The sequence below is a fragment of the Copidosoma floridanum genome, unplaced genomic scaffold (genome assembly GCF_036245765.1).
Source record: "Copidosoma floridanum isolate Cflo_tuat_1 unplaced genomic scaffold, Cflo_Japanese_pri ptg000020l, whole genome shotgun sequence".
NCBI classification, from domain to species: Eukaryota; Metazoa; Arthropoda; class Insecta; order Hymenoptera; family Encyrtidae; genus Copidosoma; species Copidosoma floridanum.
The window spans coordinates 25,037,611-25,065,075 of NW_028321897.1; the positions used below are offsets into that span (position 1 = coordinate 25,037,611).

The window sequence follows — 27,465 nt, forward strand, 5'->3', positions numbered from 1 at the left end:
TACTTTCAAAAATATTAAAAAATTTTGTTGCCTCTAAACAACACGTCATAGCAGCAGTACCGATTAAATTCAAAGAATGAGCAAAACAAGATATCCACAAAGCTAATTGATTTTCACGATTTACCAACGCTTGTAAGCCATTATACTGTCCGCTCATAACAGATGCGTTGTTGTACGACTGTCCACGACAATATTGTAAATCTAAATTATGAGAGTTTAAAAATGTCTTGATAGCATCGAACATATTTATAGCTTTGTGGCCCTTATTTTGCAAAAATATTAGGAACCTTTCCACTGTTTCGTCGTTTTCAATGTAACGAATAGTTAAACATATTTGGTCAGTATGACCTACGTCTGTTGTTGAATCAACTGAAATTGAAAAGTATTTCGATTTTTTTATACTAGTAACAATTTTTTTCATTAATTTTTTATTAATAATTTGTATCAACTCGTTACAAATCGTCGAAAACAAATAATTTACTTTTCCTTTCCCGCAGTTGGCGAACTTTTGTAAACTAGCTGATAAAAAATCGTCATATTTAGCTAGTAGTTCAATAATACCTTAAAAGTTTCCGTTATAAGGCATATCTATAACTTCACTTTCTCCTCGAAAAAGAAGATTTCGCTTGGCTAAAAAAATAATTACGTCAATAACTCTTTTTAAAACTCGACGACGATAATTTTTTTCATTTTCTATCTGTTTTTTTAAATCGTCACGTATCAAATCAAGAGAAGAAGCTCTCATTGCAAATGCATAAACTGCGTCTAAATGAGCTTGTGATTTTTCATGCTCATGTAGGCGATGGTGGGCATTTTTCCAATCACAATACCCTTCACGAGTAAACTGTGATTGCGTTAAATTAAAAAGTATGCAGTGGAAACAATTTAATTTTCCGGTTACAGGAGAGAAACATAACCATGTCCTTTTAATTGAGTCTCCATTCTTAATATTTCTTTCAAACATTGACGAAGTGCATTTTCTAGAACTATGTATGTCTTGTTGTATAAATGACTTACGATTCAATAAGTCTGAGATGATGTATTGAATTTCAGAGCTTCCTTTTTTTATCCAATAATCAATCAATTCACTTATATTGTGTTCATGCCACTCAGAGATTTCTAAATCAAACTTTGATGAATTGATTGTAGCGTCACGGTCGGCTTCAACTATATTCTCATAATTTTAAAGCACTTCAAAGCTATTGGGTGTAACTTTCGATGGTTGTTGACGACTGTTTTTTTCTCTCTTATTTCCACTGAACTCATTGTTCTCACTATCAAACAGATTTGTTTCCTCTTGTTCTTTCTCTGTTCGATCGTTTTCTATCACTTCTAGTTGGACCTTAAAAGTATATTTATAAAGTAATTATAATCAATAATTAAATTGAAAGACTACTAGAGGGTATTGTTTAAATATTTCATTTTTTTCGGAAATTCATGGCAAAACTAGAATATAACAGTTTCAGGAAATCGATCGATGAATAAAAGTCTGAAAAGATCAAGCGTGTGAACGTGACATTTTTTAAGGCAGTCGACCATTCCTATATATTTGTATTTACATTTTATTATACGTACATATTTTCAATATTTTACTAGAAAATTAAATTTGTATTAAAAATTATAAAAACCTTAATTTCACCAGACAATAATATGATTGGTTCTGAAAATTTTGCGATTTTGTGGATAAGATTTTATTGTTCAATTTTTCTGATAAAATTTAGGAAGAATTCAACAAATTACCTGAATCTTTTTTAATTCACATTTAATTTTTAATTTTTTGGCCTCATCTTCCTTTACTAAATTCATAGGGAGTCACCAGGAAAAAAGTTGCAAAAACTTTCCCTGGTGACTCCTAATAAATTCATTAAAGGAAGACAATGAGCCCAAAAAATTGAAAATTGAATGTGAATTTTGTACTTAGGATAATATTGTCAGGTTAAATGACAAACGTTACAACTTTTAATATTTTCGAGTAAGGTATTAAAAATATGTGCTATTGTGCTGTATAGGGGTAATAGGTTGAATAAGTTGAGTCACTTGGTAAAAGTTCATCAAGTTTTGTAATAAATAAAAAAAAATCGTTATTAAATTATAATAAATTAAGCTGGACGAGTTGACAATAAAACGACACAATCATTAGGTTGTTCGAAGACCATTTTGAGCCTAACCCGAACAGCTCGAAACAGCTCCTGCCACGCAATATCGCGCGTTCTTTAAGTCGCAACTCCAAGCAGTTTTGAGCGATTCCAATTAATTTTAGTTGAGTCAGCTGGTCGTTTTTTTATGTTGAGCTAATAACAGGTAGAAACAATACGTCAGTTAGAAAAAGCTTTTTCATTATTTTCATTTTATTTTAATTAATTGCAATGAAATGGTAAATGCAAGATTTTGATGAATCGTCTTCGTCTAAAAATAAACTTTAAAATACCCGTGAAAAAAAAAAGATAATGATTGGCTGACTCGACTAGATTTAACCGGAATTAAGTCAAATTGCTCGGATTTTCTTAAAGTCGATAAGAAAAATGCTTGTTAGTTCACCCTAAAGCAGTCCTCCAATACATCTTTTACAAGAACGAAAAATCAGACTGAGCTACGGCTCAAGCTTAGGCCGATGTTTTCATGAAGTAAATTGATTTTTTCAAAAAAGTTAAGACACCTTGTTACAAATTCCCTATATATTTGTTTTTTTTCTTCTATTTACCTCTTTACTGGTGCTTGAAGAACCCAATTGTACTTCGTCGAGTTCTATGCTTCTTTCTTGAGTGAAAAAAAAACTAGTCATTTTGGGTGTTCGTGATATGACATCGTCTTGTTTTTTTTGCTTTTCTTGTTTCTCTTTCAACTTTTCGTGACCAGATTTGTAAATACGCTTTGATTTATGACGATCAATTGATCTATCACACATGATTCTTCTATGTTTAGGCTGAATTTTAATTTGAAACACTTGATTAATAAATATGATATGATGTATCAAACGAAAAAACTTTTAATGAAAAACTTACGTCTTAGAAAATTAAGTATTACGTGCTTCTTGAAAGTAATTTATTATTGGCAATTATAATTTCAAGGTTATTTTGTTTACAAAACAAATTACATCATTGTTAAATTTTTGTACGTAAAATTATATACTTTTTACAGTTTTTCTAGTAACAGAACTTGTAACTTGTACGGACAAGGGACAAAAACGATACTTGTACTGAAATAAAAACTGTAGGTAAGTACAACGTAAGAAAAAAAATCTCTGAGAGAAAGTACTAGAGAAAACTTCTGCAGGAATCACTTTTCAATGCTTTACTACAACAAGAAGATCTAATTCTATCGATACGTTACCTTAGATTGGTTAGGTAGTGATGCCACTCCTATAAATGCCCACGGAAAATATATCTTAAAACCAAAAATGTATCTGACTATGATACCTACAAGTTCAATCTTGTTTGAAGTACTTATCGCTTTCAATCAGATAAATCAGACAATACAAAGTATTATTATTATCTTGTCACATTTATGTCATGCATTAACAAAAACCATGTAAAAAAATTAGAAGAGCGCATTTTACGTTTATACATTATTTTATCTACATTATTAAGTATTTTAGATAAATAATTTAATAATAAAATAATATAATTGAGTCGTTAAATTTTTGTAGTACTGTTTTCTATGAATTACTAAAAAAAATTTTAATAATACATCACTTGTATTTATTATTTTTATAAATTAAATTGATTTATTTAATTTATAAAAATAATTTGCGAAAATTTAATTCATTAATTTAATAAATTAAATAAAGTACACACAGAACAAAGCTTTGGACAAAATACTCGACTTGTACTTTAAGATTCTCTAACTAATTGGTGGGGTTCCGTCGCTCGCCTGTGGTTTCTACTAGTTGTTACTGTTGGGGTCGAGTCGCTTACTCATGGTCATATATTTTATTTATTTTATTTAAAAAATTTTTTTCTTTTGTCGTTGGTGGCGGTTGGTGGGGGCCTTTTATTGGTGGGGACCCATAGGCAGTGCCTACTCTGCCTACACTATAATCCGGCACTGTCTTAAACAATTTTAATTTAAAATATTTCACCAACGTACCAGCGAGAACTCAGTTGATCGAGTACTATTATGCGTGGATATCATTTTCACTTTAACTGTTTAGTTTTATTGAATACCTTCAATTGAAAAAAAAACTTTTTTAATTACTGATTTATCATAAGAATATATCTTTGTAATATTTAAACAATAAATTAAAATATAGATACATTTGCATTGAAATAATAGGTACAAAAACATTTGAATGGGTCTTTAGTGCATATGCGTTTCTTTTCTATCATACGTTACGCATTATCTAGGTTAACATCAAACAAAAGGGTTAACATCATTGAAATATTTGACATATGAGATGATTTCTAACTTTTCGTGGTCAATAAAGCTACGAAGATGGTCCACAGTTTAAACATTCTAGAAAACTTTTTGTTATTTTTGACTAAGTATAAAAATATCATGCCATGTTATAATATATATTTAATAATACAATTGATAAACTTATCAAAAATTTAACGAAAAAAAGACCAATGCGCCATAGCACTACCTCAAGAGTGGTGTGAAAATATGATAAAAAATTAAATGGATGAAATTATTATTAAAGTAGTGGTGGAAAGTAGCTGAAGAGAACTATAACAAATATTGTAACGTTACTCAGACAATGTGCTAAGAAATTGTGAGAAAGCTTAGAGTGATTTCATAAGAAATACAAGAAGAGCTCAGAAGGAGAGGTGCAAAACATTATTCCACTAAAAACCACATCATAATCAATATAATTTTTTCTTATTTAGAGATCAAAGACTTTCAAATTGTAGGGGGCATGGGTTTTCTAGATTAACCAGTTATTGCATTATAATATTATGAAGGGTAGGAAAATAAATAACAAATAAAGAGTGGTGAGGGCCACACTGGGTCAGATTTGAGTTTTTTTTCCAAAATTAATAACTCTTTTAGGAAACATGATATTTTTAAGTTTTTTTTTTCATCTTCTTTAATGTAATGAAAGAATATCAAATTCAGAATAGTGAAAAGCTATGGAAATTGCTATAAAAAATTTTTTTCGGCTGAAAAACTTATAAAAACTTGAATTTTCTTTATAAACTGAGATTCAGCTAAGCGATTTTCAGTGAAATAAGAATTTTTATAAATAAAATACTACCATATTCATGTTACCGCGCATCCTCGTCAAATATAAGACAAAAATATATTTTCACACGTAAGGTTGTTAACATAACCTCAAAATAATTTCTTGAGTTAACTGAATAAATGTCAGATTTTTGATTTTTTTTAAAAATCAATAACTTTTTAGGAAAAAAGTTATCTTAATCTTTTTTCTTTAAATGAAAGATAATTAAATGCAGAATAGTAAATAACTGTAGAATATACTGTGAAAAATTTCTTTGGCTAGAAAACTTATCAAAACTTGGATTTTTTTGATAAAGTGTGCTTTGGCTAAGCGATTTTCGGTGCAATTAAGATTGTTATAAATAAAACACTACTTTATCTATGTTATTGGGTATCCTCGTCAAATATTAGACACAAACATAATTTTACACTTACGGTTGTCAATGTAACCTCAAAATATTTTCTCAAGTCAACTTAATGCACAGTGCATGAGATTTTTCACTGTCTTGCAGATACACGAATATTCCAATATATTTTATTGGTCTGTATCTCTATCTCTAATGATATTTATGTCAAAGTTTTGAGAAATGAAGGTGTACAACCTTAAAATTACTTAAATTCGGTAGCATTCGAGTTTTTTTACGTCTGGTAAGCATGATGCAAAAAATAACTGTTGTTTTTCTGTTAAATATTAAAAAAAAAAAATGTTTGTCTTATATTACATACTGAGCTGTATTTATTCTGATTTATTGAAATAATATTGTAACACAACTCGTAAGTTCTAAGAATTATATGTATTTCAGTATTTTTTGACAAATATTTAAAGAAAAAATTATTGTAAAAACGTTAAATAAATAAATATCAAAACATACAAATCAACAACTTCAGCACGTAGTTCACAAAAATGAGATATTCAACATTTCTTTTTCATAGCTGCAAAACAAATGGACTTAAAAATTACACATTTTTATTGATTACTGCAGCATTTACTCTCGATGACTATAATTTGTCTCCATTAAACCATCAAAACAAATACCTATTTAGATTATTAAATTAATATTTTCTGAAATATTATTGAGAAATCGTAACTATGAATGCATGGTTGTCAAGCAACAAGCCTATTTCCTTTGCCAATGCTGTTCTGTTCAGAAGATGCCAGTAAAGCTTCCCAAAGGCTGCATTGTCGGAATATGGTAAGCTATGCTAGGCAAGTATAACCTCTACATCAAATAACGGACGTTTTTAATAGGAGACTTTATTTGTCAGATCAGAAAATTTCAGTATAAAACATAGATGATTGATTGAAAGATAAGATAGTGTTGTTGTGCACTAATGAGATGAAAAAATATTTTTAAAAAAATAATTCGAGTAATTTATCATTATAAATTTTCTTATTCTTATTTCTTATGTTATTCATTAGATTGAAACTTTCATGACCCAGTATTATTCGAAGTTTTATTATTTTACTAGAAAAATTAATTTCTTAATAGATACATGAAGTGCTAAGAAAATTTAATTTAAACGTTTTTATGAAAATTAAACAAGTATGTGGTTTTTTTTTTTAAAAAGTTATTTAAAAAATTATTTTTTTTTTATCTTATAATAATTCTATAATCAAGACTGTTACTTAATTTCTTATTAAAGTACACCGAAATGTACTAATGCAAATGTATAAAAAGTATGAGATTTTTAGGTTAAAGCTATGGTAATAATTAAACATCGTAAATTTATCATAAAAAAAAACCGTATAAGATAATCAATGAAAAGGTGTTATTTTTAATGAGTCAACTAATTTTCAGGCTATAAGAAAAAATTGTTGTCAATTTCAATTCTGTCAACAAAGTGCTCCAGTGTTTAATTTGTATGATAAGATGTTTATTGAATGCACGTATCAATAATGGAGTTTTTTTATCATTTAAAAAAAAAATACCAAAATCCATCTGATTCTCAGAATTCATAAATAATGTATCACTGTTGTTTAAATAAATGAGGGTAAAGAAAGTTCAGTATACGATACGAGTCTAACGTTGTTTTTTTTATGTATTCATAAGTGATAAATTTAAAGAATTCAAATTTCAGGATAATAAGTGATGATTATAAGGGTGTCGTAAAATAATTTTTGTATTTTTTATCCTACTCAATAAATAAAACTGTAGTTGTTATTTAGGGAATATATCAATATAACTCAGGTAACGCAAGCGGTTATCCCTTGCATTATGGTTATCATTCGTAAAACACTATAATGCCACCAAATTAAAATATTTTTAAGATTATTGATCTTCAGCTCTCAAGAAATTAAGATAACTATAGTAAGAGATGTGAGTTCAGACCAATAAATTATATTAGAATATAGGAAATTTAAATAAAAAAACTTGGAATCTTGGAGCATGGCTATTTATTTCATATATTAGTTGGACAATGTGATTCAATATTTCGGAGTCATCCTGACTCCCTCTTCAGGGAACTGTACAATCAACAATATTTATAATATAAAAAACATTGTGACAAATTACATTGAATGAAAATATAAGTCACCTATGCAGATGCGAACATGAAAATGCCAAACGCAGCATGACTGATAAAGACTAGTCAGTCATAACTACGGCAATGGAATACTAATAATTAAATAATCTTAATATTACAAACTTTATCAGTCAAAATGTATATACAGTTAAGTTATCTACAATATAAGTTAATTATGGCAAAGGAGCAAGAAGACAGTAGTTTTATTATCAAATTGACTATTCAGGTTTGGATGAAAATTATAATAGGTTATAACCTGTTGCTGCATATCTATGCAGCTCACTGGGAAGTTTCTTATGCGGATGGGAGGATGATTGCTGATGGGCGCTGTATGGCTTTCATGATTCAGTCTTTAGTCGGCCCACGCACAATGGACTACCACAAATCACATGAGCTTTATCATGTTGACCTCCAAGACGTAACATACAATTTAATATATAATAATGAATATTTTTTCCCTTTTTTTTACTCTTAATTACAATGGATTGCTGATGATTACTATGTTTCCATTTTTAAGTTGTTTTTTGATCTCGATCTCAAATTATCACAAGAGAAGTTACATAATTCCTTTTTATTGAGATGCAGATTCCATGATATTTTCCCAAATCATGTCAATAACTGTATGCGACACTTAAATAGTTTTTCTTTTAAAAATAATTGTTCTCTCAACGAAGAATTGTCCAACGTTTTTCTCACAAAAAAAAGAATACTTAACATTGAAATTAAAGACTCACATAGATACATTCACGTTCTCAAACATAGAATATTATCTTGCAAACAAAAAATAGTGAGACGATTTAGTAATGAATTCTTTAATGCTCTAAGTTATTTCTCATACAAAAACCAATATTATAAGCGGTTGTCTCTTCGCCATAGTTTAGAATGTAAATTTTTACAGTTGACTTCCTTCAATGACAATAAAAAATATGGAAAAAATCGATGTCTTGCCAAATGTCCAATGAAAGAATATGTAGAGAAATTCAATATTTTTAATGATTTATATAACAAAAACGATGAACATAGTTTAGATAGATGCGTTAAAAACCTATTAAATGTAACACTTCCTGACTCAGTTCTTTTTATTCTAAAACTTGGACCACAATTTAATTTTGTCAGTGACCTAAATGTCAATATGATTTTTAACCTCCTTAAGCTACTGGAGGCTGCCGTAGCTGTAAATAAAAAAATAGAAGTTGATACCAGTAAAAAAATTAGACAAACCTATCTTCAAGTAATTAAGAAAAATATTTTTAATTCTAAGAAAATTAGTTATTTTGACAAAACTATAAATAATCATTTGAATGAGACAAAAATGTTCTTAAAAGAACATAGAGAAATTTTGGTTACAAGGGCCAACAAGGGTGGCGCCACCGTTGTTATTAATAAAACAGACTATATGAACAAGGTTGAGAGGGTACTCGGTGACAGTATGTATTACCATCGGCTCGATAGTCAAAAAAGAGCTAACCATCTCACTCGTATTATCAATTCCACAAAAAAACTGGTCAATATATGGGATAATAGGGGTGTCTTTGATACCGTTGAGATTGACCAGCCTGATGTCAATTAACTGAGTGGTTGTAACTTGGCCAAAGCGTATGGCCTTATTAAGGTACACAAGCCTGGGCTTCCCGTGAGAATCATTGTTTCCGCTATTGATTCTCCAACCTATACACTCGACAAATGGTTTTCGAAATTTTTCAATAAGTTTTGCAAAAGATCACCCAGTTCCTTCAAAAATTCGTATGACCTAAAATCAACGCTGAGGGATCTCATTGTTTCACATAACTATCTACTGGTCTCTTTTGATATGGTTTCCCTTTACTCAAACCTCCCCTTCTCTCTCATCAAAAAAAGTGTTGAGGAGAAGATTGGGCGTACTCTCGACAGCATGCATTTAGACAGAAAAGAATTTCTTGACGGTTTAGACTTCCTAATCAACTCCAACTATTTTACTTTTAACAATCATACGTACAAACAGACATGTGGTACTCCCATGGGTGGATGTACATCTCCTTGGATTGCAGAAATTGTTTTGGAGTCCCTGGAGAGATCCGTGTTGCCGAGATGTAGGGATTCTTGCTTGATGTATAGGAGATACGTGGATGACTGTCTCTTGATCATCCGATCGGACAGTGTTGACACTGTTTTCGGAATTTTTAATGATTTCGACCCTTTTATACAGTTCACGGTTGAACGTGAAGACAACGGCGTCATTCCGTTTCTTGACGTCACTATCACTCGTATCGCAGATTCCGTTTGTGAAATAGATTTATATAGTAAGCCTTCATCTTCCGGTAGACTTCTAAACTTTTTCTCTCACAACCCAGTGTCACAAAAAATCGTAATAGTCTTTTCATTAATTGACAAATGTTTTAAACTAGCAGATCCGAAGTTTAGGTCGCGGAACATCGATCGAGCGAGACGAGCTCTTACCATGAATGGTTACCCTACATATTTCATAGAAAAATACATTAAAGCCAGAATAAGTATTATCAATAGATTTAATGAAAACAAAAACCACATTAACTCACTCACCAATTGTGAGATGTCGCCACCAGTCATGAAAAGTAGTTCTAGACTCTCATTCATTATTTTACCCTTCTATCCTCGTCTCGAAAAGACTCTCCGTTCATTTTTTTCTAAACACAAATTAAAAACTATTTTCCAAAACTCTAATAAATTTACGAACATAATCCGACTAGGTAAAGATCAGACTCCAAAATTGAAAAGAAGTGGCATTGTTTACAGGATAGAGTGCGAGTGCGGTTTGTTTTATGTAGGCTAAAGTAAGCGCAGGTTGGCCACACGTATTGACGAACATAAGAGAATGGTTTACAAGTGTGATGAAAATTCTGTCATTGCCGCGCATTGTTCTGAGTTCAGCCATACTTTCAAGTTCGATGAAGTCAAAATTTTGGACCAAGAAAACAACAAATTTAAAAGGGAATTTTTGGAGATGCTACATATTTCGTACTTCAACCGTAATGTTAATAGAAAACTAGATACCAATAAACTACATGATCATTACAAGTCCTTTTTATATGAACTTAGAGACAGGATGCATGGGTGGCGTTGCTCTTGACGAGTGTTGCTTGATAGGTGTGTCACTTGATGGCCACGTTTCTGTTGGTCCTTGTTTCCTTGTACATACATTGACCGTGGGTGAACCTTTATGTGGTGACAAGACCTTAACACCATATTACTACATTTAATATCTTTCAGTTACATGTGCTGAGTCAGGATGTGACTTATATTGTAGATAACTTAACTGTATATACATTTTGACTGATAAAGCTTATAATATTAAAATTATTTAATTATTAGCATTCCATTGCCGTAGTTATGACTGACTACTCTTTATCAGTCATGCTGCGTTTGGGATTTTCATGTTCGCATCTGCATAGGTGACTTATATTTTCATTTAATGTAATTTGTCATAATGTTTTTTATATTATAAATATTGTAAATTGTACAGTTCCCTAAAGAGAGAGTCAGGATGACTCCAAAATATTGAATCACATTGTCCAACTAATATATGAAATAAATAGCCATGCTCCAAGATTCCAAGTTCTTTCATTTAAATTTCCTTAATTATGGCAAAGGAGCAAGAAGACAGTAGTTTTATTATCAAATTGTATATTAGAATATTCCTATATCTGTGAAACTGTAAAAAATCTCATACAATGCGTGTTAAATTCACTCGAGAAAGTATTTTTAAGTTGTATTGACAATCTGAAGTGTAAAGATATAGTTTTGTCTCATATTTGACGAGAATACGTGATAACACAAGAAAGGTAGTGCTTTATTCGTAAGAATCTTAATTTTACCAAAAACCGCTTAGCGAACCGAATTACACTTTATCAGAAAATGGAAGTTTCAATACGTTTACCAGACTAAAAAAATTTTCTATACCAATTTCTATAGTTTTCCACTATTTTTTACATTATTATCTTTAACTTAAGAGAAAAAGTTGAGATATCTTATTTCCCTAAAGAATTATTGATTTAAAAAAAAAAATCCAAAATCTGACCCTTATTATAGTAACTCAAGAAAGTATTCTAAGGTTATGTTAACAATTTTAAGTGTAAGGATATATTTTTTTAGTATTTAATGAGGATGCGTGATACCATGCATAAAGTAGTGTTTTATTTATAACAATCTTAATTGCACCGAAAATCGCCTAGCCGAATCACACTTTATCAGGAAAATAAAAGTTCTTATAAGTTTTCCACCCTCAAAAAATGTTCTGCAATGCAATAACCATAGTTTTCCACTATTCTACATTTAACGATCGTTATTAAAAAAACATATTAAGATATCTGATTTTCCTAAAGAGTTATTGATTAAAAAAAAATAATCTAAAATCTGACACTGTGAGCTGAGGAGTCTCAGAAGGGTCAAGTGGGTATGTGTGAAAAGACCTTTCAAAATCACAGTGTAATAGAAAAAAATATATCGGGATTTTACATCATAACAAACAGGGATTTTTAAGGGACAGTTACTATTTCCTGAGCCCCTCTAACGCCCTTTTTCTCAGTTCACCCTTACAGTCTGAAAGAATGTCCTTTAGCCTCCTTCAATCTTCTTTTATCACTTTACAAATCAATGTAAAATTGTATTGGTATTATTTTTTTTTTTATTGGGTTAAATTTTGTTAGTCCTCATCTTGTTGTATTCCCACAACCCTCCTTACACATTGAAAACCCCTATCCTTAGCCCCTCCTTTGCCCCTCTTCTAATCATTGCAAAACTTTGTTGATTTTATTATCATTTTTATTAGGTTACTGGAAAAGTTGGATAGAAGCATTACCTCTTTACGCAATATAAAAAAATTTTTTTACTATGAGATATTAAATTGTTAACCAAGGTCTCAGACAACCATGTTCGTTCTAAGCCTCTTGGGTCATCGGTAAAAAAAATTTTTTTTGCTAAAATATAATTTTGGAAATTGTGATCTTGTCTTTACTTAACTCAGTATACATCGAATTAGGTATTTAAGTGAAATAAATAATTTATGTAATTGTATATAAATTTCTATTAGTGTGGATACATTAAATTCTTGACGTTGTTGATAAACCAATTTCAGACATCCTGTTATACTTGAAAAAGTTAGTTAGTATATGAATATAGCAAACTATTTTGTGTTGTTCAATATAAAAGGTTGTGATATATAAGCATTTTTAAAGAAACTGTTTCAAATTTATATGAAAGCATAGCTTGAACTGACAGCACTTTTATTCCGACTGTGATCTACTTCACAACGATTTTTGATATCTTTTATCTTTAACAAGGATACTGAAACAAAAAAGTTTGTACTGCAATTTATGAAAAGAGGAGTTACGTAGCAAGATACCAAGATCACACACTATATGTTACTTCTTTCTCTTGCCCAAAGTTAAACGACTGCCGCGGCTCATCGCGTCGCTCACGCCAGCTGACCTGAGAAGACTAAGATAACTCTGCAAGCTTATACACACGTAGGAGACGAAACTTCTTAAACAAAACAAAATTTTCTTCATGATTGAAAACATGAATTGTATAAATAATTATGATAATTATAAGAAAGATACCATAAATAATTTTAACATAAGTTACGTATGGTTGTTATAAAAAATTAGCGTCAGTTGGTCTGTTGTAAGCAATGAAGAGCGGTTTATAATAAAACTAAATGAAATATAATTTTTTAACTCAAAAGAAAAAAAATTCACACCAGTACTTTCAATATTTTTTCAATATACATTATTATTTATCAGCATTACATTTAATTCGTTTTCTTTGTAATTCGCATGAATATTTTTAAAAATCGATGGGTAGACATTGACATTTATTTTTCCTTTCATAATAGTTGAATCTATATTTTTCATGAAGTAACAAAATTACGTATTAAACATATCTATTATTGTTGATGATTATTTACATACTGTTATGATACTTCATTTACTCTTTTATTAACTCTATTGTGATGCCTTTTTAATACATTTTTTCTTGAAAATTTTCTTCCGCAATATTTATGAATTTCATTGTGCTTTAGACTATGTACATGTAAATGACGCCACAAATGTATTGCTCTTTTGAATTTTTGGTCACAGGTGAGCCAACGTATAATTTTAACGTGTGTAAACTTCCTAACGTGGCGTACGTAATGTTTTTTTCATAACTATATTTTATAGACTAGCTTTTTTCCTTGACCGAAACTTCTTCTTCCTTTTTAGACAACCTGATTCGCGACCCCTCACACACCTTTTTTTAGTCCCTTAACTACATTACATCATCTCGCACTCTCTCTTTCTTTCTCATTCTTAGTCTAATTTTTATGTGCCACGTGAATTTTAAAACTGCTTCACGTTTTTTTAGCATGCTGTTCAACGGGAACACATCTTTAATAAATTAACTAAACTAAATCCATTTTTTTATTTAAAAAATTTTTAAAGTTATACTACTATAGGCGTGTTCTGCCCTACAGAGTAAATCAACGATTTCAAATTGGTGACCTTGAAAAGAAGTGTAAAGGAAGTGAATTTTGCTGGATATTCCCTCTTTGCCTCACCCCTCTTGTCATACCACTAATTTTCTTACACTACACCACACCGCACAACGTGACAGTACCCCGCCCACTACAGCACACCTCTTGCATACTGGTCGAGGCCCTTACCCACTCTGCCATGAGCAATCCAAATAATGGAAAATCACTCACTTCATTTAATCTTACAGCTCGTTATTTATTGTTGATATAAATTTGTATTTACTGTGTATTTATTTATTTGGTTCCATTATGCATTGAAGAAATAAATTATTTATTTAAAAAAAAAATTTTTTTGATACATGTTTGAACCATAAATTTGGAAATTCGTATATATTAGCAGAGGAGCTTTTATATGTATTCATAAACATTTATTAACTTATCATTGATTTTGTAACCTTTAAAATGAATAAATAACTGTTTACACAGTTTTCAAATTTTTCCAACAATTTTTTATAATTAAAAAAAAAGTATTCCGTACTATAAAAATATAATAGTTGATTTTTATTACGTTTTCTTCTTTAACAAAATTAAGATAGGTAGGAGAAGCATAAATATATGCAGCAACGCTGGAAATTGTTTTCCTTACATAATAAGTGAGCTTATACACTATTTTACGCATGCTTGACAGCCTTTTTTTGTGTTAGTAAGAAAGAAAAATTATAAATCTATTTGAAAATGAAGCAAGTTTATCTCAAAACAATCTTTTATACAAACAAAAACTACGGGGCTTATGTAGGTCTGATAAATGCAATTTTAAGTAATTTTTCTATAAGGTTGAATATAAAAATTGCAAAATGTTTAAAACTCAACATATGAAAGAAAAAATAGTTGAATGATCTGCAATTTTTTCTGATAATTTTCACGGTACTCTTCGTATACTTTTAATGCTTGAATAAATGTGTTGAAAAAATCTATGTGTGGTAAACGTCCTGAAGGGACATTCACTGGCATGCACTACTATGCTATTGAAAAAAGCGGTATTACAGGATGATTTGTCCTAATTTTTGAGATACAATTATATTTTGGATATTAAATGTGGACTGGGAATAAGTATGTGATAAATGTAAGCGTGAAGTTACAGATGTAGTCAGCGTAGGCAGTAGGAAGTTGCTTTAAAACTACCGGAAGATTCGATGAAAGTGCACAGTCTTATACTGGCCAGCCTCCATATTGTTTGTATAGTATTGTACCATAACATATTGTTTATAATTGACAGTTATTAGAAATTAAAATGTTTATCAAAACCACACCCAACTAACGTAGGTATACTTATTTCAACAATAATTACACCACATTTGTGCACAATATCGTTTCACAGAAGGTGTATTATATTTATGATTATATTACCTGCCATGTAACTTTTATAAAAGTATAACCTCTCACTGGGGTACCTAAGCACCCACTGTCAACTGGTTTTTTATTTAAAATTCTTCGTTACCTTACACATTAAAATTTGAATTCGAACGCCGCGCGTGGATAATTTATACAAGGTACGCTAAGTGAACGCTAGAGTGGGTCCACCTAAAAAGGAAAAATCTTGTACAAACACAAACACAAGAGTATAAAGAGCCCTAAATACTCCCAGAGTGGCAGTCTATCTTTTGGCTAGGACCCGTTCTTCAGTGTGACCTAGTCAAGAGAGATACATCACTATGCTATCAGTCTACCTCTTGCCTTCGACCCATTGATCAGCGTTACCTGGACAAGGGTGAGATACGAGAAATTGATCATCGAAGTAAGTCATGTGGATAAGTCAAAAATCAAAGTCATCTTTGGACTTCCAAAATTAGTGAGAAAAATACTTTTACTGTTTCTACTGGGTGCTCAATACATCTGTGTGTGTCCCAGTAGTCGAGTGTCTCTAGTAGATAGAACACGCTTACACGGGGTGAAAGTAATCTGGGAGAGTCATCGGGGGCTATGTTTACGAACCTTCAGAGACCTAAATAAGCAATATTTATCAAGAGATAACCCAAATTTTTATCACCTTGCGCTGTCTATCTGTTCAACCACAGGAGCATCTATTTTTATAAAGGTGCAAAAATTCAGATTCAAAAATTTCGAAGTTTCATAATTTACGAAGAATGAGAGACGTTAAATAAATTTAGTATTTTGTATAGAAAAAAAAGTGATTTCCTTATTTAAAATGAATTGTTCAAATAAATATTACATTTTAATTTTAATTTTGTTTGCACTCATTTCGAAGTAACCTTTCTCCTTTAAGGTGATTACAAGTTTTTTAAAAGTGTCTAAGTTTTTAGATTAACCATAAATTTAATTAATAATTTAATTAAGTTTGTTACTGGAAAATATTCATTTTAACTAATGACTGATAATTCAAGTCATGAAGGTATGTAGGTTTAGTCATACTATTGTATAAAAAGGTTTACTTTCGATAAAGTAATAATCTTAAACAGTCGTTATATGAATTGCAGGAATTTTAAGATTATTCAACAAAAATATGAAGTTTCATTTATTTTCTCTTACTAATTTATTTGACAACTTCAACTCGCTGGGATCCAACTCCTGAATGCATCAGACTGAAGGATTTGCTTGAATCTTTCAAAGTAGTATGCTACTAATACTTACTATCGCAGGATTCAGCAATTTGGAGAGAGTAGCGTGTTTATTGTTATCTGTGTATATTTCTATGTCTTAGTTATTGTAATGTATTGATAGTAGACGAATGCGTTCTAAAACTGACGTTGTTTACATGGATATTATATACTACTTTCAATGTTATTGACTTATTGAGCGGAATCCTTACACACATATTTTACAATTTTTTTCATTGATATTTGGTATTATTATTTTAAAAGCCTCTTACACGTGGGTACCTGTAACCCTAGGCATTGATAAGCACTCCAATAAATAATACATTAAAAAGTCACATGTGAAGTGTGCCTTTACTTCAATAGAAAATTGTTGACGTTTTGCTACTCAAGAAGATCTCTTCAAAATATATTAACAGATCACTTGAGCAGGTACCTCAAGTACTTTCTACAATTCACAATTGACATCTAAACTTCAAACTAGATATTCAATCATTGGTTCATGGCAGCCGAAACATTTATTGATTGAAGATGTTAGTTAAAGCTTGGATGCCGATTGTAATCTGTGAGAAGTTTGGGGACTGCTTGCGGCTTTTACTTAGACAGGGCTATTAAAAAATCTTGAAGAGGCCCCCTCGAGTGGTGAAACGCCGATAACTTTTTATTGAAATAAAAAAAAAACACTTTATACATGGCTTTTTAATTGTTTTATTTATTTGAGATACATAGATGGAGTAAAAGAAAGAACACTCTTATCTTCAACAGCAGAAAAACTCACAGCTTACCACAGTCACACACGCACCTTTTCACGCTTCTTTTTTGTATAAACTCTCTTTATAGATTACACATACGAGCAATCTTAACTCCAGTACCACCTTCAAAGCCTCCCACCCACACTTTCCTACAAGTCAGTAACCCTCACCTCACCTAGATCCACGCATCGCAATATCATTGAACTGCCTAGTACCCTTCAGCCTCTCATGACTGTAGAGTCTTCAGCTGTGCTACAAATAATGCCTCTCGAAGATTGACGTAAGCTGGTAGACAGAAGGTGGTTGGATGACGTCTCGATAGCATAAATGGATCTGATCTTTTCCTTTTAAAGGCTAGTCAAAAAGTCCTCTTAGTCTCACTGCTTTGGGCCTACTCTCCCAAAAATTAAGTCGGTAGTTCAAGAGTAGTCTTTGGCTTATCTTCTTCTGTCTCTCTCTTTTTTTTTATACTCCTCTCGTACAAATTCACTCTCATACGACTTGGCTCTCCTCTAACCATACAGATATATGTGCACACTAATACTTATTCTTGATACGATATGATTTGTAAAAGACACCGTTAAAGGATACAATTAACAATTCCAACAAAGACTATAAATTGACAGTACTGATTTATTTTTATTATTCTACAAAACCACACTAAAACATACACATAAGCCTACACACTCCCTCTACAGTATCAGCATATTTTTTCGCTACTTAAAAAGAGATAAGCCATCATTTACTTAAGGTATTAGGATTTGAAATAAAAGAAACAGTTTAGCAAGCGTTTGATGTGAAACGTTTTCCGGGAAAAATTATACATCTACTTCTGATACTTCTCACAACAAACATCTTTTGATTAAAAATATATTGGTTTAAAATCCATATAGTTTATTTGGCCAAATAATAAGCTGTAAAAATTAAAAAAATTTAATTATGCTAAAAAATACCGTGCGTTCCTTATGCCATAAAATAATCATTGGCCATAAGAGGCCGTTGATTTGCAGTTTTTCTCGTATAATTAACGAAAAGGGGTATTTTTTGCAGCTGTAAAGATTCAAAGCTCACAAAAAATTTATATTAAAAAATTTCTTTCTCTTATCTCACAACTTTATCACCAGAGCAACAAAAATCTGGAGCTTAATATCTGTTATTTATCGCAACAAAAATACAAATACATATTCTACCTATTAAAAAATCCAAAAGATTCAAGAGATTACTATGAGGGTTATAGAGAAAAGTTGATCTCTCACTTAATAAATTTTTTTGTCATCTTCTTGATGCCTAAAATTGTATTTATAAGATGCATTTGAAGTCTTCCTTCGAATTCGACTTCTTGTGACTTTTGACATAGTTAAGACTCTCGCGAGCCCTACAGGCTACTTTTTTCTACTTTATTAGGTTCTAATATATTTGTTGGCAAGGTATTTTGACATCCGATGAACCTAAAAAGGACCGGTGAGCTTCTTAAGCAAAGTCTTTCTTGACTCAAGTTTCCAGTAAACGTGACTGCCTAGATACCTCAGGGTTTGAAGCTTTGGATCTAGTTATAGAGCTCTTCCCTAATGTCTTCTGGTATAACGTCGAAGACGGTGTCTAAAGCACCTTTTTTTCAAACTCAGTTGTTTTGGTGATCTAAGGTGGAAAGGTTGGTTCGTGATGCTTGCCCGTTGGTAACTGTCCCGTTGGCTCACGTTTATTATTTTTTCTTTATAGCTGTTAGGTTTTCCCAGCGCAGACCTTGGAGAGGATCGAAGATTCCTGTTTGAATGCTTAAAGTTGAGAGGGTAATATAGGGTCATCAGTCACCGGGGTTCCCAGCCTTGCTCCGAAGAACTCTACTCGTGACGTCTGCCAGTGAATGACGGACTTGGTTTAACAGTGGGCGGCTTTACATAGTCTTTGAGTTGACGAATTGTCTCTGGAAATCGTAATAAAAATGTATTAGTTGACAAGGTAATTTAAACTTAGGTGGCCCTTAAAAGAACTGAAGAGATTGATGGTTAAGTTGGGAATGTAAATACTTATAATGGCCCTGAAAAGGGCCGGTGGTGAAACTTGTAGCTATTCCTTATTATTATTCTTGATGATAATGAGCCAGCTGCAGATAGCTTGGCGCTTATCCTTTGAGTCTCTATGTACGGAGACGGTACAGGAAGGGAAGTACGCCACTGACCAAAGGTATCTCATGTTCAGGTCGTTTTCTGGATAACTAACCATTCATCGGTAGTCAGGAAAGTGGGCCTAGAGAACACCTTCTCTATAGATATGCCGTTGAGACGGCCACTAAGGAGGCTGGGCTTCCCGTACTATTCAGGGCTGTCTTCCCTGGCTTGCATTTGAAGTACAAAATTCTCTGATGGCACCAGATTGGATCGTTGAACGGCCACAAAGCTCTGAAGTGCTGGAGCAGGTTGTGCTCTAGCTAGAAACGTTTCCTGGTATTTCACTGAAGACGTTGACGTTCCAAACGCCTGTTTTTCCGTGGCACTCGTTTATTTTGGGGATCCAGGGTAAAAACCGATTTATTTCGCTTGCCCATAAAAGAAGAGTTTCATCGGTAGCCGGGATGCCCAGCTGCACGACGGACTTCTCTATTCTTGGTGTAGTGCCGATGATCGACTGCGATGATTGTCTACTCGATCGGGCTTCTTATAACCACTCTTTACTATCTTTAGTTGCGGGTGACTTCAATTTGACCTTGACACCATCTAGTGGATCCTACTGAACTAAACCGCAAAGTTAGCTTATTTTAGCAAAACTTTGAGCTTATTTATCGCTATTGTTATTAACTTTTTCAAGAAAAAAACTATGCGAAAACCATTTCGGAATCATGAAGAATCAGTATGCAAAATTTTAGCAAAATTGGTTCCGTAGTTTTCGGGGTTAGCAATTACAACGCTTTTAGCGACTTTGCCTTATACATAAGTAAGATATTTAGTTATTCATTATGACTTTGCCAATTTTTTAATAACCAAATAATTTTTTATTTAAGTTTGTATTTTTTTTCAGAATTTTCAAAAAATTTTCGAGAAGTACTACACTTCCTTAAAATTTTTTCAATTAATGGTTTGCTCACTCCAGATTTTGTTCACACATTATTTAATTTTGGTTAAAGTGAATATTTTAACAATGTGTATTATTCCTGACCAAGATGAATTTTTTTTTACTTCAAGACGTCTATCACAATTATCAGGAAAAACGTTGAGAGAGGTGAGAGAAGTGAAAATATGCAGCAACGCTGGCAATTATTTTCTTATACAGATATACTTATATACAGGTTTTAAGCATACTTGGCTCTTTTTTTTTATTTTATAAAGAAGAAAATATTAATTGTACATCTATTCAGAAATTAAATAGGTTTATCTACAAATAATCTTTCATACAAATAATTAGAGATTTCTACAGATCACATTAATGCAATTTTACATGATTATCCCCAAGAATTACGTGTTAAATTGTGATGTTTTATAACTAAACTTGAAAAATGGGATAGGCAAACGACTAATAGCTTTTAGTAAGTATTCTTCACGCTATTTTACATAGACGTTTGATGTTTGAATAATGTCTGTTAAGAAAACTTACATGTAATAAGCTTTCTAAAACGACTCTTACTGTCATGTAATTCTACGATATTGTGTATTCTACGATGAAGATAAAGTGGTAGTACAAAATGGTTTTAATTAGCATTCTACATACAAACGTATTTTGGGTATTAAATATGGACTAGGAATAAGTGTGTAAGCATATATGACAGATGTAAGCTTGACATTTAAGATTTTATCAGCGTAGGCGGTAGCAAGTTATTTTGAAATTATTGGAAGATTTGATCAAAGCCTACAGTTTTGTACCTGCCAGTCTAGCAGCACTTCGTACCATGGCTATAATTTACTTTTTTTTTAATCTACGTAATATATATTGTTGATAATTGTTTATTTATTAAATACTGAACTATTTATTGAAACATCACCTAGTTAATGTACATATACTCATCCCGACGTTAACTGCACTACTTTTGTACACAATATCATCTCATAAAAAGTATATTTATATCAATAAATTATCTGCCATAGAATTTTCTTTTAAGAGCCGTTTTAAAGCTGTTAAGATAACTCTTAAGGCTTACAGGTTCTGAAATGGTGTTTCAGAATTTTATAGCAAGCGAAGAAAACGATGTTATGTAAAATGCAAGAGTTTAGCATGGTATCAAAAAAGTTACTTGCCCACGGCGCACAGATCTCTACAGCTCGAATAAAGCAGAGGTATATAAGTATTATGGCTCCTTCAAGGTCAAGGGCTTAAACGTTGTCATTCTCAAAAAATACTCACGATAGAAGCTTAAGCGCAACCAACCTAACCTAACATAGTCAGTTGACAGGGGCATGTCACATCTCAGATGGTAAACAAAATAGATATCAATTTTAAAAAAGGGATCCAATTCAGCTAATAAATATCTTCAGGGATCGATATAAACTGGGCATGTACAACAAAAATGTAGTAGAATCAGACAACTTACAAGTTCAGTCTCTACATTGCATGAAAGATAATGGTTTTTGTAAGAAAGCCAATACAATACCACATGAATCCTTGAGAAAATCACTGAAACTTGCTTATTCCAAGTAAAGTTATTAGCTACGTCAACCCTAAGATTTTTGGCTCTAATAATCAGTGACACGTCCATCAATCAGCAGAGACAGCAGCTTAGTGATATTAATACGCATAAACTGCTTGCATATTCTAAGAAGCAATACCACAGTCTTGAAGTAGTACAGAGCCGAATATGAAATACCATGGTAAGGTGAGCAAGATTTACTACAGGACGAGAATGAGAAGGACATAATGAGCGCAGAACCATAAAAAGCAGTATAATGACGTCTTTTTTCCAAAAATTCTTTGTAAACGTGAGTATTAAAGGAAAGATTGGTTGAAAAGATATTCAAGAAAATTGAAAAAAAGAGAAAGAGAGAAGGCGAGAATAGGTGGATAGAAAAAGTGACAAAAAAATATTATATTTGAAAACAATTTGTTTATGCCAAAGACAAATAAGACGTCCAAATGGCAATCTATACCCGAACAGAAATCTATTGAGGATACCTCCTTAGTTCGTGAGGACCTCTATAGGTATCCTACAGCGGACCTACTGAGGCAAAGTAACGTGGCGTACAGTTGATCCTCTTTAGGTATCCTAAATAACCGTGTGCATAACCAAACTTAAAGCATTTTTCCAGTCAATAAATATGTGTGAATTCAATAAAAACGAGGTACAGAAATCAAGTTAATCTGTCAGAGTAAGAGAGCTGCTAGATTCAGTAAACAAATTATGACGACAATCGTTTCATGAATAAAAAATAATCTAATTTATAAATATGTAAATTATTGATTAAATGAGATATTTTGTGTCTCAAAAGTACTTAAATTGCTTATACTTTTAATACTTAATGTAGTTGTTTAACACATAAATATATATTAAGTACTGAAAGTATAAGCAATATCAGTACTTTTGAGATGCAATATCTCAAAACTATACACAATAAACTTAAGTACAATACCAAAAGTTTACATTTTTCATCACTCTGCACATTTCCGTTAAATAATCATTATAATTGTGGCGTTAAGGTAGTCGTAATTTTTTTAATTATTGTACAGCACGTAAAAGTCATTTAAGCAAGTAAACATTTTTGCACCAATCTATTTTTTATTCCATACTAAAACACCTGCAGGTATAATAGCGTATTTCATTATAACATTATTTCACTCTCTCACATTGAATTTATACATATATTTTAACTCTAGAGACTCTTCAAGTTTGGTTAGGTACACAGTTATTTGGGATATCTAAAGAGGACCTACTGTACGCCACGTTACTTTTCCTCAGTTGTTCCTCCATAGGCTATTTAGGTATCCTCTATAGGGCCTCTCGTTTGCCTCAACAAGATTCCTGTTTGGATACATATAAATGTACAAATAAAAATTATTTATACAAAAATGAGTGCTTACAATATAGTTATTCATAATTGATGGGATAGAGCAGTTTCCAAATTTATACAACAACGAAAAGCTTCATGAATATATATATATAAATATATATATATATATATATATATATATATATATATATATATATATATATATATATACTTGTGTTAAGTAAAGACTTTCATAAATTTGTCAATTTGTTCTATTTTATATTATATACATTCCCTCAATGATCAAATCTTAAGACTCTTAAAAGAGTCATACTTATGGAAAGTTGTCACCTAACAAAGCGAACTGTGTACTTCATAGCTCTCAGAAGTGTCAAGTAACAAACGAAGTGAGCAGCTAAGCGTAAACACATGAAGTCAGCAAGTACCGGCCCCATAGCATGCAGAACAAAACAGTTTTAACTAAGGCTCCGTGCCAGGAGTATTTCTTCATGCAGCATTTTAGTTAGTAGCTCACCACTGTTCATCAACTGTGGTTCCTAATTCATTACTTAGAACCTCAGATACACTATTTAAATCTTAAGAAATCGGTTTTAATTGCAATTGTTCCATTCGAATAAAAATTATAAGTTTAGCGAACTGATATATAGTGCCTCATTATATAAATTCATAATACCAAAAGAAATGTCATAACGAAGAGCTGTACAAAATTAAAGTACTGAAATAATAATTTGATTGTACGTCATGAGTTGAAGTCACATATTGCCTGGAGTTACGAGTTAATCGATGACATTAAAGACAGAGATTTAAAAGAAGAAAAGAGCGATAAAGATATTATAACATATTGATTTCATCAACATAACATCTTTTCTCTCTTCTTTTCTATAAATTAGTAAGTAGTTAGACTTTCTGCTGGTCCCGCGGACTGTAAAGGAGGGTGGGACTATACTCCACAACCTTCAATTTAAAACTGAAGATAGAGTTAAATAAAAGAATTAATCATTTAACAATTTTTAAGGCTCTGCCTTCTACGCACTTCGCGCACCAACTCCCCATTTTCAGTATTGGAAATTGATTAGAAAAATAAAAATATTTGTCATTTTTCTTTTTTTTTCAAAAATATTAATAACAATAGGTAAATATGTACTAATATTGATTTCATCTACATATTTAAATAGTAAGTACATAGGTATAATAAATATAAAAACGTAAATGTCATATGTTTAACTATTTTTCTTCAAACAGCCTCTTTGAAGATAGTGCATAAGACTGATTAGAGATGACTTCCATAGTTCTTATAACTTCATTACATGATTTTTGAATTATCAAACATGTGTGTGCATCATGTCGCACATTTATATGCATTTAAAGAAAAAAGTTATGAACTAATGTATAAATAACAACAACAAAAAAAGTCAGCAAGCTTGTCTATTTGACTCATGGATGGTATGGAAAAAATAATTAAAGAAGTTTTTTTTTTTTAATTCTATAAAGGATAATATAAATTATAATTTTCCAAGTAACAGTATATACTAGACCATATAATTTCGAAAGACGTAAGGTAGAATTATGGTGAAAAGAAGTAGGGCATTCTTTAATATACAAAATAATCAACCCACCAAGAAATTGTATTCGTTTCCTTATTTTATGTTGGGAATCAAAAAACTGCTACCACGCTAGTAGCATACTGATAGTACTTTTTATGGAGTTTCTATTGATTTATAAGTAAAAAATCATATTCAAATTTCAAATTTTTTTATATGGATTGTGATTATGTATAACCATATCGTTTTATTTCTATTTTAATAATTAAAAACTTGTGAAACCCAGTTAACAACTCTATTAAGAGTGAGGGTGACACCACTGTCCTACCTTCCTGAATATATTATGGTACTTAACAGAAATTTCACGTAATTTTTTCAGAAGCATCTCACCCATTTGCTTGTTTACGAAAGTTACATATTTTCGATTTCAGCTGATGTGTGCTCAATAAAATTAAATAATATTGTTTACTTGATGCAAAAGTTACTTAATACTCAGGCATGTTTCTTACATCGTTTCCGTACATTGGTAGATAACTGATATGATTGACAGGTAATTAATGTAGTCATGTTAACTAAATTGTTATTATCTATAATTTTTCGACATGAATTTAAAGTCAGATAGATAAAAAAAAAATTTGTTCTGGAGAAATATTCATCAATCGACCATCAAAGATAAATTTTAGATATTTAAAAGCTTAAGTCTAATATTATGAGTTTCTGATTTTAAGTATAATAATATATTGAAGAATGTTGAGCAACTTTAGCTACCCAACTTTCTTACTATGCAAGCTCATAATTGCTTTGATAGGTGCGATTATTTTCTCAATCTTTATACACCTAAAAAAAAGTGTAGCTTTATGGATGCATTCCACTGACGAGTTGAACAAGTTAAGTAAAGTTTAACATTGATTACTCAGTAGAACAGGAGTTATTATTGATAAAAAAATTTAACATCACGCTTTTTGATAGTTATAGATAATTATATACGTAAAAAACTAACGTAATACAGTGATATTATGGCATGTTGTATTGAAATTTACTTTAAACTACTATTACTATAATGGATAAAATACAATATTACTCATGATATAATAAACTTTATATTCACAAGTTTAAATATATTTTTAATTTTGGTATAAAATATTTGCAGTTTGATTATCATAAATACGTACAAATAACTCATTGATTTTGTAGGATTAAAAATATACTTTAATAAAATAAGAGAGGGACGAGTATTTTAAGCTTGTTATGTAAATGGTTGGATTTAAATAGAATCTTTTTTTTGTAGCTGAATCTTATACCATGGACTATAATTTTATATGAATTGTAAATAAGCAATCCTAATTATTAAACCTTAATGATTTAGAGAGTTTATTAAATTATTCTTGCTACTGAGATAAGTTTGTCTAAACTAGAAGTATACGATATGATCTACATCTTTTTGCTTCAGCCTCTTGAATACTTCTGTTGAATAAACCACGTATTATTTCTTTAGTAAACAAACACTCTTTTCTAAAACGAAATTAAGAAAATAAAAGGAAAAAAACTAATAAATTGTAAGATATTTTACCACTCAGAAAAGTCTAGACCTTACTAAGAATAATAAAAAATAACCCTATTCAGTAGACCATTTAAGTTTATAGATTTATAAGATCACAGTGACTAAACTTAATCCAGCTTCACTCCCATGTTTTGAAACCATGATTTTGAATCTATTTTGTAAACACTACATGATTATATCTTGTCTCTTCTATTGTTATTTTAATATAGGCAAACATTCAAAACAGTTTTTATAATCATACGTATACACAACCACACATACACACAAACACGCACACATGCATACGCACACACATATGTGTAACGGTATTAGTATTTAAATAATTTTGTTAATTGACAGTGTAAAATCCTGTTAACACCTTGAGAATATCTGATTGTTCATTAAGATCAAAAGGCATTCGAATCGATTCATAAGAAAAACAGGTTGACATTTTCTACTTCTCACGATTTTGTTAAAATCTAGATTTTTGTATGAACAGTAAAATTTGTTCTATCAAAAATATGGCTTTTTAGTTTGAATAAGATTAAAAAACATCAACTTCTTAATCTAACTGATTTTTTCTCACATAAAAATTACTTGTCAAATTTCCATAGTATTTATCGGTACTAAAAAATAACTGTGAATCAAGAAAACTTTCAGACTGAGCTTAGAGTTGCAGAAGTGCCTCATATAATTTAATGTAGTTCTATAAATGGAATACCTATCTAAACTTAACTCTATGAATTAAAAATATTTCAATGATAGCTAAAGACTTTTAGTGTGTTAGCTAGCTTGAATCAAAATAAAACAGAAAAAAATAGCATTGTCAGTACCATATGTAATTAATATAAGCCTTTCAACACCATCAATGTGTATAAACAAGCATATACGTATACAGTTATATTTGTAAGTCTACATGAATATGCTCATGTACACGTTCA

General features: G+C 30.9%; 1 protein-coding gene across 3 annotated transcripts in view; it reads right to left on the reverse strand.

The window, feature by feature from the left end:
- LOC106641739 (long-chain-fatty-acid--CoA ligase 5) overlaps positions 1-27,196 on the reverse strand; it is a 705,145-nt gene extending 677,949 nt beyond the window's left edge. For all 3 annotated transcript variants that reach the window (XM_089593848.1, XM_023391596.2, XM_089593847.1), the window contains exon 1: positions 26,904-27,196. In XM_089593848.1, coding sequence (XP_089449974.1) covers positions 26,904-26,975 — 72 coding nt within the window. In that variant the 5' untranslated portion in view covers positions 26,976-27,196. The remainder of the gene's footprint in view (positions 1-26,903) is intronic.
- Positions 27,197-27,465: the final 269 nt, after the last annotated feature.